Source organism: Equus caballus, chromosome 1 (genome assembly GCF_041296265.1).
Source record: "Equus caballus isolate H_3958 breed thoroughbred chromosome 1, TB-T2T, whole genome shotgun sequence".
Lineage (NCBI taxonomy): Eukaryota > Metazoa > Chordata > Mammalia > Perissodactyla > Equidae > Equus > Equus caballus.
The window spans coordinates 18,328,684-18,341,190 of NC_091684.1; the positions used below are offsets into that span (position 1 = coordinate 18,328,684).

The following is a 12,507-nucleotide window of genomic DNA, read 5'->3' on the forward strand; positions in this document are numbered from 1 at the left end:
AAAAGGAAGGCACAAAGTAGAACTTCCCAGAGAAGCAGAAGCCCACACCCTCGAGCCTGGATTCCTGGTTCGGCACCCTTCTCCTGGGCAGGGCGCCCGTGTGTCCAGGCCCCAGATAATAAGGATGGTAACGAATGTGCCTCTCCTGTGCTGGGTACTTTACCCACGAGCCCTCACAGCCGCCCTGTGGTATAGGTGTCCCATCCTGCAGATGTGACTGAGGCCCACGGTCACAGAGCTAGTGCCTGCCCTGTCCCACAGCACCATGTCGCATATTTGGTCCACCTCAAGGACCAAGGTCCCAAACTGGAGTCCATCTAAGGAGGGAGAAAAGCCTTGTTTCCCAGCCCCACAGCCGTTCTTCCTTCTGTTCTGCTTTTCTGATTTTATCTCCTTTCCATAAGCTGCTCTATGTGGGGACTGAAAAAGGAAGGTCTCTGAAATTGCTCTTGCTGAGTCCGTATCTGCAAAGGGCTTCTGGATGGGCAGTGTGTTTGTGGCTGCCCTGACTGGTACCCTCTGGGGATGCCCCAGGTGGTCCCCAGATTTGGGGGGGCAGGTACTGCTGCTTGGTGTACTCAGCTACCTTTGACTTGTATCTGCCCTCAGCCCAGGCCCCCGGTGCCAGTTCAAAGGCTCCTTCTCAGAGGAGGGTGGTGTGGACTGTGGCAAGCAGGACCGGAGAGCCAGCGTTGGGCCCAGGAGGTTTGCAGGCCTGCTTCCTGGACAGTGTGGAGATGTTCCACAGAGAGCCCCGGAGCTACCCGGCAAATGGCAAATGTGTTCTTCATCACACCCACAGCTGAACAGCACCCTGCCCAGGATGCGGACGAGGAGAGGGCTCACGGAACTGAGGGCTGGCTGCTCTGGCCATCTTGGGGCTCTGCTGCAAAGGCCCCCTCCTTGCCCACCCCCAGAACATGTGGGGTCCTGGAGGAGAGAGGGCCTAAGGAACACACCCCCTGCCCCAAGCCTGCCCAGCTGGGTCCTGAGGCCACTTGTGGGCCAAGTGCTGGGGTTGGTGTGGTTCTCCATTTCCTGGAAATGGTGCATCTTCTCTCTCACCTCCACCCACTCCCTTGTGACCCTGAGGGGCTCCAGCTCTGGTCTGGCTATGTCTGCAAGGCCGAAGGGCCTCGAGGGCCTGGGCCTCCCCTAATGACTTTCCTCTTCCTTCAGGTCATCCAGGAGGTGAGCGGCCTGCCTTCAGAAGGGGTGTCCGAGGGAAACCAATACACCCCAGATGCCCAGCGCCCGAACTGTCAGAAAGTAAGTCTCTGCTCTGCCTGGAAGGAGAGTTTGCTTCCATTTTTTCTCCCTAAAAACTAAAAGTACAAAATTGAGGACTTTGTTTTTGCATTTCAGCCCAATTAATAAGAAACATACAATGCTTGGATCAGGGCAGTAACTTCAGCTTGGCAGGAAAACTGATGAAATTAATACACATCTAAAATTTTTTCATGCTAGAGGAGGGAAGCTTTACTGGGACAAATGTAACTTTGCCCTCCTTTCCATAAAGAAGGGAGATTTATTTTTCGAGGCTCTTTCTTCCCACTTACTCCTCATAGAGCTTCCAGGGCCGGGGGAACCCTCACGATGTTGACCCCAGCCAAAAGGCTCTAGTGCTCATTTGCAGGGAGCTGTGGGGCCCTCTGCTTAGGGGTCAAAGTTGAGAAAGTTGGGCTGGGTGCTGGCTAAGGGGAGGGCTGTGACCTTTGGGGTCACATTTCATGTCCCCGAGTATCTGCAGGTAGGTGTCCTGGAGCCCAGGTGTGCACAGAGCAGAGGGTCACTGTGTCTCATCTTGGGGTCCCCATCCTGGCAGGGAGGAAAGCAAGAGGGTGACAGAGGGCTTGAGCAAGGATGAGGCACTTTGTTCTTTGGGAAGGCTCATTTGGCCATCCCCGTGGAGAAATACCCATAGCCCTTCTAGAATGACTGAGAGGGGCTGTTTTGTTCGTTCTGGGCCTGAAGAAAACCTGATGAAGAAAACCTGGGTTTTCTTCACTTTGAGATGAGAAACAAGAGCTCTCCCTATTGTACACCTGAAACTAACATAATGTTCTGTGTCAAATATACCTCAATAAAAAAAAGAGGGGTTCTCCCTAAAGACCTGGCATAGTGTTCCCTGGCCAGGTCCCATTGGTTGGGAGTCCCTCAGCTTGTTTTACAGAGGTCTGGAGTAAGTGGTTCTAGAGGAAGCTTGACTGGAATATTCTGAGGGCTTCACATTGTTACAGCAGCAGCCACTACACTCTTCTACTCTCTCTAGTCCCTCAACAGCCCTGGGAATGCAGACAGGGTATTATCCGTGTTTACACACATGCGGATCGAGGCTCAGAGAGGGTCGTGACTCGCGCACACCACCTGGCTGGAGAATGCTGGAGTCAGGATTTGAATCGTTGTCTGACCTTGGGCAGCCCAGCTGGCTCTTCTCCAAAGCCCCATGTGTCGGCAGCACAGTCAGTTCTCAAGACTTCTTCATGCTCCCGGGATGGGTGGTGCCCAGCTTGTCAGTCAGCTTCAGTTGGGATGCCGACTCTAATGTCACCCCTGTGGCTGGCTACCTGCCCTCCCCGCTGGCTATGGGGCCACTGTCACACCAGGTTGAGCGGCCATTTTGAGAACTCGTGAACAAGGATGAGTGGTGGCCTGAAGTCAGGGAACCTCAGGAAGGGAGAGTGAAAGCAGGTTCTCCAGAGGGAAGCCTGGCCAACGTCCCACCAGTGACCTGGGCTCCAGGTGACCTCTGGCCTACTCTCAAGAGCCATCTATTATTTTCTATATTTCTATATTCTATATTATATAGATTTCTATATATCTATTATTATTGTGGTCTCCAAGGTAACCATTTGCAGACAAGATCACCCACTTGTTTCTCTCTCTCTCTTCCACAGCCAGATATAACTGAGAAGTTCCTGTCAGCCTCAGAGTATGGAAGCTCCATAGAAGGTCACCCTGAGGTTCCAGAGACCAAAGATGGTACCAGCACTTATGGCTCTCTGCCTAGGTTTGGGAGGGGGATGGTATTCCAGGCTGTGAGACTTGACTGTCTGGCTCAGGGCTAAATGGGTTTTAACAACTGATTCTAACATGCCTCCGGTTTATAAACTACAGTTGTCCCTCGGTACTTGTTCCAGGGTTCCCTGTGGATACCAAAATGCGTGCATGCTCGAGTCCCCTCTATACAATGGCGTAGTATTTGCATGTAACCTATGCACATCCACCCATATACTTGAAATCATCTCTAGATTACTTTTGCATCTTTCATAAGGGCATATTGGTAGGCTGTGTGCAACGCTGATTGCTTGTTTTCTCATCTTGATAGTCAAGAAGAAATGTTCTGCTGGCCTCAAACTGAGCAACCTAATGAACCTGGGCAGGAAGAAGTCTACCTCACTGGAGCCTCCGGAGAGGTCCCTCGAGACGTCGAGTAAGAACCGTAGGGCCTCCAGGGCCAGAGGGCTTGCTCCCTGGGGTGGAGCCGTCTCCAGGAAGGCCGCTCAGACAGCGAAGGCGGGATTTTAGGTCTTGCTTTGAACATCTCTGGGGATGGTGTCCCCACGCCCACAGTTTCTGTTTATCCTCGCTGCAGGTGGTTCTTTATGCCTAAACAGACTCTCTCCTACCGCGATGCTGGATCCTTTGTGGACGTGAGGGGTAACTGATTGCTGTCCTCCTGATGGTCTTTAAAAATATGTTCATTTGATCAATATTTGTAGAGCAGGTGCAGTGTCAGGGAAAGGGGACCAAACAGATGGAGGACACAGTCCTGAGAGCCTACAGCCTAAGAGAGATGACAGCTCTATAACTGTAACCACACTCTGTGCCATCTTAGAAGCTATAAGGCCTTAGGGACAGAAGGAACCTCTCTGTTGTCAGAGATGGCCTCCTGGACCTGAGCCTTGAAGGATGGGTAGGAGCTGAATAGACTGGGATGGTGTCCGTGGGCAGGTGTAAAGACTCTGAGATGGGGTCTGGTGAGACCCTTTAACGGGACAATGAGTAGCCCAGTGTTGCTGGTGTGGAGGGGGTGTGGGTGCTGGTAGGCTCTCAGAGGTCATCTCACTGCCTTTACTCAGGCTTGAGGAAGCTGAGGCCAGGAGAGAAAGGCCTTTCCCAGAAAATATCCTGGGGTGAGCCAGTGTGCTGGCTCCCAACCTGGGGCCCATTGCTGTACTCTCCCTGGGGCCTGAAGGCCATTACTGTCCACCTTTGGCCCCTTTCCTCTTCCTCATGGAACCCATGTCCCAGCCTTGGGCTCCTTTCCTGAGTCCCAGTTCAGTTCTGCATTTAGAGGCTGGCAGGGTGGCCACGGTGAATGGGAAGGCAGCAGACGGGGCCTTACCCTCAGAGCCTCCTGCTTCTCCAGCCAGAGTGCCGGGTGATGGCCCAGCTCTGCCAGCCCCTGCAGCCTCAGAGGGCACGGACTTGGGCATGGGAGCCTCGTCCCAGTGAGTCACTGTTTGGGAGATGTGACTGGGCTATTGCTGTCAGTCTCCTCAGCAGCAAAGCATGCTCCTCTCCCCTGTGGCTGGGGAAGGGCGAGAAAGAACACAGTTGCGCTTCTTCCCAGGACTCAGCATCTGAGCTCCCTACCTCTCCTGACCCAGAGTTCTCTTTGGTCCAGAGAACAGTGATGGGCAAGTGGGGTGCCCGCCCAGATGAGCCAGACTTCCTAGGTCCTGGGCTCGAATTCTTCCACTTTGCTGCCATGATGTGATGTTCACGTGGCTCTGAGAAATTCACGATCCGCACTGTGTGTCCAGCACTGGGCTGGGTGGGAAGGTGGCTGTGCACTTTGACCCTGCTATATGGACCTAATTCATCCCAGCTAAGGTTCAGAGCAGCTGCCAAGCCCTTGGGACAGAGAAGGCATCCTCTTTTGGAGCCAGTGCCTCTGGGGAGGTGAGCAGTACAGAGGGGTATCAACCCACCACATGTGAGGTGTGCAGAGGGTCCTGAAGATGGAAATTTACCCATTTTTGTAGCCCCAGGGACAAGGCTAAGCTTGGCATGTGGCGTCAGCTCCGTAAATGTTCATGTGATCGGCTGTCTTCTCCTTGGGAAGGTGAACCCAGCACATGCAGCCATCCGAGAACAGTAAAGGCTTGCGTGATGGGTGCACCCCAGTGCTGGCAGCCTCTGTGCCGACAGAGGAAGAGGGGCTCCCTGGTGGAGAGGCCACAGGGCACAGACCCCAGGTGCTGGAGATGAGCGTGGCAGGTTCCTGCCCTTGAGAAGCTCCGTGTCCAGCTGGGGAGGCCGACATGGAAGCAGAGTTTCATGGTTCCAGGATCCAAGTGTTCCAAAGGCAGGCAGAGCAGGGAGTGCAGGACCCAGGGAGGGCCAAGGCCAGTGCGTGTGGGAGGATGGGGAGGAGCTGGCCAAGTGGAGGACGACTCTGCAGGCTGAGACTGAGGGACTCATGGAAGGCAAGGCTATCAGGGGTCTGAGGAAACTACGGCTGTAGAGTCAAGAGGGCTACACCCGCAGTGAGGAGCCCCCAGCTGGGGGACCCTCCTGCATGAGGCCTACCTAAGTGACCAGAGGTGGGAGGAGGACTGCTGGGCACCATGAGCTGTGGAGACGAGGCCGAGGGTGGGGGAGCCTCTGTTGTGCACACATACAAACGGGCCTGGTCTAGTCCAAGTCACCCACATCCTTCTGGACAGACCTTTTCCAAAAACCAGTACAGCTGTGCTGCCGCCTCCAAAGGGTCCTGCTGCTGACGTGAGGGAAGGAGGAAAGCACACTGAGATTCAGAGCCTCCAGGAGGGAAGGAAGTGTCTTGGGCAAGGTGTGACAGGTCTGGGAACTGATTCTGGGGTGACTCCAGGAGGCCCAGAGGCGGTGGCGGCCAGGGACACCCTGGGTCACCTGCAGCCTTGTCTCCTCCTGCAGGTTACCTGAACGTGCTGGTCAACAGCCAGTGGAAGTCACGCTGGTGCTCCGTCCGGGACAGTCACCTGCACTTCTATCAGGACCGGAATAGGAGCAAGGTGGCCCAGCAGCCTCTCAGCCTGGTGGGCTGCGAGGTGGTCCCAGACCCGAGCCCAGACCACCTCTACTCCTTCCGCATCCTCCACAACGGCGAGGAGCTGGCCAAACTTGAGGTACTGCGGGCCGTGGGGGGCGGCAGGCCCGGCCAGGGCGTGGAGGTCACAGCTGTTCACGGCAGGTCACGAAGACTGCAGTCCCACAAAGGGAGTCACTGCAGTTGTGTGTTATTTTTGTTTCTTTTGCCTGAGATTGTTTGCATTCTTAAAAAATTTCCATTCCCTTTCTGACCTCAGGGTGGTGGTGTTATAGGAACGGGACAATGAGCTACTTCCTGCACTTAGGGCAGCAGAGTATTTATAACTCCCTGTGCTGCTGGAAAAACCTTCTGGGGATTCACAGCGGGTCTGATCTAGTCTGCGTATGACCAGACGGGGCCCAGTAGGTAAAAATGACGACGTTTAGGGCTTATCTGGGGGGAAGAGTTAGGTTTGTGATACAATTACATTTCTCCCACTCCCCACCCTCTGTTTGATGTGATGTTACATTTACAGAAATAAGAGGTGACATAATGCCTTGCATTGAATTGGGCAGGCCCAAGCACACACACCCTGGTTCACTCCTTTCGCTCCCTCCGGCCTTTATCCAGGGGTCTTCATCTGAATTTTGCTCCAATACTGCCCTCTGGTGGCTAAAAGATCCACATCCCAATTGCTTACCCGGGGAAAGCTTGTATTCTTTCATCCAAGCACCTGTCCCATCGACAAATATGTACTCGGTGCAATAATATAGTGACCAAGAGATGTTCCTTGTCCTCATGGAACTTATATTCTAGCATGATAGAGAGATGTTCAATTAATTACGCAATTAATTACTTAGGAACAGTTGCTGGAAAGCAGCGGTGCAGGGGCTGCGATATGTGTGAAAGCTGGTGTGCTGGGTGGGTGGAGGTGGGAGGGGGACAGCGGTGTGATGAGGCTGGGAGGCAAGGGGGTTGCTCCTAAGAATGGTGGGGGACTCGGAAGGTTTCAAGGGAGGGTAGCATGCTCAGATTTCGGTTTTCAGATGCTTCTTTCAGCTGCTGGGTGGAAGATGGATGGAAGGGGGACAAGAAGAAACAAAATGGGACCTGTTAGGACAGTTGCCCAGGGCAGAGACGGTGGTAGCTGGAACTAGAGGATGCTCGTGTAGGGCTCTATTGAGAAATCCACTTGTAAATGAATGGAAAAGGAAACCAGCTAAACATCAAACTCAGCCGAGAGCTGCCTCTCTGAATGCGAGAACGTGGCGATCAGATAGTAGAGCTGGGTCGTGTTATGCCACAGTGGTAGCTGTTTTTCATCATGAAAATAAACTTGTAAGTGCTTATAGAATTCCCAGTCTCTTCTCGTTATAAAGGCAAGAAACAACATTGGCGTTTTAATAGAAATACCCAATGTACATATTTGTTTAGCGTGCGTTTTCTCCTGGAAAAAAACCAGGCATGAGTGTCACTGGGGTTTAGTTCATGATTTATCAGAGCTGGTTGCCCTGGTGTAAGGTATTTAAGACATCTTGACTTTACTGAAACGATAAACAAAAATAAATTTGAATTTTGTTATTTCTTAGCAGGGGATCCAGGCAGTCTTATGTGTATGGATTAGGGTGATAAACTGACAGGCGACAGTTCAAAAAATAGAGGTGTCAACCTACAATACATACAACGTAACAGTTCTCTCCTGGTCCATTAGCCTTCTAGAAATACATGTATATAAATCACATGTGGCTCTTGGGACAAATGTCCACAGCATCACTGAAGTGGTCAAGGTACCACTCATGGCAGGAAATGCTATTTGGGGTTCCTAGGGGATGGGATATGCTGGTAAAAATGAGGGACAGTGGCCCCAGGCTCTCCCAGAGGCCTTGTCCAGGCTGGGCATCAGGGCAGGGATGCTGTTATGGCCCACTCCAGCCTGCTCATGACCCCCTCTGCCTCCTCCCAGGCCAAGTCTTCTGAGGAAATGGGCCACTGGCTAGGCCTCCTGCTCTCTGAGTCGGGCTCCAAGACAGACCCAGAAGAATTCACCTATGACTACGTGGATGCCGACAGGGTTTCCTGTATTGTGAGCGCGGCCAAGAACTCTCTGCTGTGAGTATTAAGGGGCCTTCTGCTTTGCACCCTCCTGTTCCCAGCCATGCTTCTGGACCTCAGGCCCAGACTGGCCTCTGCTGGTCAGTGGAGCAGGTGGCAGCTGAGAACTCAGGGTCAGCCCTGTTCTATCCAGCAGCAGGAAGACTAGGGCCGAGGAGCAGCCCTCAGGGAGGCCAGCTAGGAGCTGAGCCAGGCCTCAGGCGCAGGGGCAGCCACAGCATCCTGGGCTCTGGTTAGATGCTCTCCAGCTCCTGTGGGAGAGTCAGTGCCTTTCCTGGCCTTCCGCTTGCCTTGCTATTGACTCTGCACTTTCCCTTGGATCCTGCGTTGGGTCCCCAGCACACCCTGGAACAGGCAGGGTGGGTGGTGTTTCTGCTTTCCAGATGAACAAACTGGGGCTCAGGGGGAAGTGGTCCTGGGTCGGCTGATAGACGCAGCACTGGTGGGAGCTGGCCAGCCACTGAAAGGGAAGCCCTTTTCTTACGTACTGAATGGGGAAAGTATCTGGTCTATGCTGCCCCAACTGTATTGTGAAGATAAAATGAGAAGGGATTTTGTTGTTGTTGGAAGGAGGTCCTAGAAGGAAGGAGAACGGAGAAGAGGCAAAAGGATCCTAAAAAGAGGGGTACAGGGCTGGGGAAGTTTGTTTTTCTGGAAGAGAAATTTGGAACCAGGAGTTCTAGTAAAAAGGCCCTTGGAAGAGAGGGAGAAGATGCTGCTAAATAAATGAATTAGTTTTTAAAAAGGTGGGTGCCAGGCCCCAGGTCTCTGGCACAGCCTGTGGCTTTCATGGCATCTCTTTGTTACGAATCCTTTGAGACTGGTGGCTTTTACCAACCCTGTCCTGAGTCGTCCTCTCGCTGTGTCTTCCAGACTGATGCAGAGAAAATTCTCAGAGCCAAACACTTACATCGATGGCCTGCCCAGCCAGGATCGCCAGGAGATGCTGTATGATGACGTGGAGATGTCGGAGCTGTCGGCCACGGTAAGGACACCCGCCAGGCAGCGGCCCAGGCTGTCTGGTCCCCCTCCTGGCAAACCTCACTGCCTCAACACCAGACACTGTAGATTATCCCTAAGAGGCGTGGATTCCGAGTCACCTGCGGGGCCATCAGTGCAGAAAGCTAGGGGCAACAGGGTCCTCTTGTGTACACTGGGCTGTGCAGCCCATCTGGCTTGGGGACTTGTTTGGATAAAACAGCTGGTTAACGGCCCTGGTCAGTGCTGGGGGTGGGAGGTGTGGTGTTAGATTGGGAGCGGTGACACCATTAGCCTTGGAGGCCCAAAGTGGTAGCTGAGGTGGAATCGTCATCCTGACAGCAGGTTCATTTACCGAGCGTTGAACTCCGCTGTGCTAAGCGCTTCAGTGGATTCTCTCCTTCAATCCTGACTGCCTTACAGGGAGGTACTACGATGCTTTTCTCTTTATGGATGAGGAAGTAAGGTTAGGAAAGTGAGGTACTGTGTCCTGGATCTCCCACCTCTTGAGTGGCAAATCCAGGACTTGAACCCAGGCCTTCTAACTCCAGCTCAACAGGAGGCTTCCCAGAGGGAGGTCCCTGCTTTCTCCAGTACAGGGTGGGGACAGGAGCTCTGAGACAGGGCTCACAGCCGACGGATGGAGGCAATGGTGAAAGCCACCCGACTCTTTCCTCTGCAGGTGGAACCCACCGAGGAAGCCACCCCTGCCACAGATGCTCTGGACGAGAGCGGGCCCGACCGAGTGTACCTGGACCTGACGCCCGTCAAGTCCTTCCTGCACAGCTCCGGCAGTGCACAGGCCCAGGCCCCCTCCCCACCACTGTCCCACCTGGACCCTCTGGCCGAGGCCCTCCCTGCAGACCCAGGCCCAAGCCCCACCCCAGATGAGGCCCTCGAGATGTCTCCAGAAACCCCTGAGTTGCAGGTACAGGCCATCCCCCAGCAGGTGAGCGGTGGCCCTGCCTTCCTGGCCCCTCAGCTGCCTGAGTCCTGTCTGCTTCCTCCCAAAGCAGATGCAGCAGGAGAATCTGGAGCCTGAGGAGCCTTCCCTGAGAACCACGATGGTCAAAATCCAGACTGAACAGCAGAAAATCTCCTTCCCATCCAGCTGCCCCGACGCTGTGGCCCTCACCCCAGCTGGAGCCAGCCCACCTGTGAAGGACAGGTTGAGGGTGACCACTGCAGGTGCCTGTGCTAGATAAGAGTTTTGTGTTTTGGAAATGGCTTGAAGACGTTAGCCCGATTCCTTCCCTTTCAGATGAGCAAACAGAGGTTCAGAGAGGTGAAGGGACTTGCCCAAGGTCACACAGCAAAGAAGGTGTGGGCTCAGTTTCATTTTCCGTCCCTGCTAGGCTGGCCTGTTGTCCAGCTCTGATCTGCCAAAGCTCCAGGTTCCCTCTGAGCCTGTGCAGTGGGTTGGGACAGCCCTCATGTTCCAGCCTGGCTGACCGGGGTGGTCCCTCTCTCTGGGTCTGTAGAGATCAAACTTGGCAAGAACAGGACAGAAGCTGAGGTGAAGCGGTACACCGAGGAGAAGGAGAGGCTTGAGAGGAAGAAGGAAGAAATCCGGGGGCACCTGGCTCAGCTCCGGAAAGAGAAACGGGAGCTGAAAGAGACCCTGTCAAAATGTACAGGTAAGGGGCCTCCCAGGTGGAGAGGGCCAGACGGGGGCCTTTGGCTCAGAGGACGTGTGCCTGGGCTTTCCAGGACCTGTGCACCTGTCCTGGAGCCTCTGTCAATCTTTGGCACACATGGATGCTCCCCTGCAAAGGCCTCAGTCCCCTCCATCCTGTCTGAAAGATTGCAGTCCTCTTCTAGGAGGCACTTGAAAAAGCTAGTTAAAGGAAGTAATGTCTAAAAATTGTGTTTTGACCTTAAATGCTTTATTTTCACTTGTATATTTCTTGGCTGATCTTTTGTTGTTGTTGTTTGTGTGGAAGATTGGCCCTGAGCTAACACCTGTTGCCAATCTTCCTCTTTTTGCTTGAGGAAGATTGTTGCTGAGCTCTTCCTCTATTTTATGTGGGATGCCACCAGTGTGGCTTGACCAGTGGTGCTAGGTCCACGCCCAGGATCTGAACCTGCAAACCCCAGGCCACTGAAGGGGAGCACACGAACTTAACCACTACGCCACTGGTCCAGCTCCCTCTTGGCCCATCTTTTGATGTAGTGCCAATGCCTTTTCCTGAGACCTGGGCCAGCTAATGGGAGCCCCATGTCATCTTTGTTGCATTAACCACACCTATAATGCAGCATCCTTAATTTCCAGTCATTTCTTTAAAGTGAACAAAAACTTACACTTGCAAGTAGAGCTGAGTCCTTCTAGATTATTTTCCCAATCATCCTCACAGCATCCATCAGCCATTTCCTAGCACCTTGCCTCACAGAGGACCTTTCCGAGGCATTTGACTTCATTTTCATAGCGTAACTCTGTGCTCATTTAGTATTTAAATTGCAGAGTTGCACTAACAAGCACGAGTGGCACAAGCAGGTTTGGGGACAAACCTAGCCGATTCCTGGGAAGCTTATAACACGACTGGTGGAGGAAGGTCATGGGGGCACAAAGTCACCCACTTTTTAAAAAAAATTTAACAGCTTTATTGAGAGAGAATTCAGATGATACCCTTGACCCATTTACTGTGTACCCCTCTTTGGTTTTTAGTCCATTCACAGAGTTGTGCAACCATCACCACGATCAATGTTAGCACATTTCCATCACCCACACTCATTAGCAGTCACTCCCATTTCCCCTCCACCCGCCTATCCCTAGGCAACCACTGTCTGCTTTCTGTCTTTATAAATGTGTGTCCACTGGTCCTGAGGGTTCTGTGCTCCTGGCTGCTAGTGCTCAGAGACAGTGGCCTGGTTTCCTTTCCACCCAGTCAGACTAGAGAGTGAGGATGTGTTTTGATGAGCGTGACCAGAGGCTCGTCTAGGACAGTCCTTGAAAACCCCGAGTGCACCAGCTGGGGCTGTGAGGAAGAGCCAGGGATCCTAGTCCTTTCCCTCCTGTGTGGACATTCTAGGTACGAGAAGAGAGAATTTTTACTATAGTCGTGCATCACTTAAGGATGGGGGATGCGTCTGAGAAATGCATTGTTAACACAATTTCGTCCTTGTGTGGATATCACAGAGTGTATTGACATAAGTCTAGGTGGTACAGCCCACTACACACCTGGGCTACATGGTGCTAATCTTACGGGACCGCTGTTGTCTGTGCAGTCCGTCGTTGACTCAAATGTCAGTACGCAGCGCATGACTGTATAGTTTATTCTGGCAAATGAGCTCTGCACACGCTAGGCTAAAAAGTCACAGATCATAAGAAAGTAATTCTCAAAGTTTTGATATTAACTAATAAAGATGAACTTTTTTTTTTTTTACTCCAATCCCAAAAA

The 12,507-nt window shown here is 52.9% G+C and overlaps 1 protein-coding gene across 21 annotated transcripts in view; it reads left to right on the forward strand.

The window, feature by feature from the left end:
- Window positions 1–12,507, forward strand: part of AFAP1L2 (actin filament associated protein 1 like 2) — a 97,274-nt gene that overhangs the window by 81,514 nt on the left and 3,253 nt on the right. For 13 of the 21 annotated variants that reach the window (XM_070219837.1, XM_070219881.1, XM_070219856.1 and 10 more), the window contains 9 exons: window positions 1,180–1,269; window positions 2,898–2,982; window positions 3,329–3,433; window positions 5,905–6,116; window positions 7,983–8,128; window positions 9,005–9,116; window positions 9,792–10,037; window positions 10,123–10,297; window positions 10,591–10,746. In XM_070219837.1, the coding sequence (XP_070075938.1) occupies window positions 1,180–1,269; window positions 2,898–2,982; window positions 3,329–3,433; window positions 5,905–6,116; window positions 7,983–8,128; window positions 9,005–9,116; window positions 9,792–10,037; window positions 10,123–10,297; window positions 10,591–10,746 (1,327 nt within the window). The remainder of the gene's footprint in view (window positions 1–1,179; window positions 1,270–2,897; window positions 2,983–3,328; window positions 3,434–5,904; window positions 6,117–7,982; window positions 8,129–9,004; window positions 9,117–9,791; window positions 10,038–10,122; window positions 10,298–10,590; window positions 10,747–12,507) is intronic. The other 8 variants (XM_070219868.1, XM_070219806.1, XM_070219830.1 and 5 more) reach the window with 1 other exon arrangement.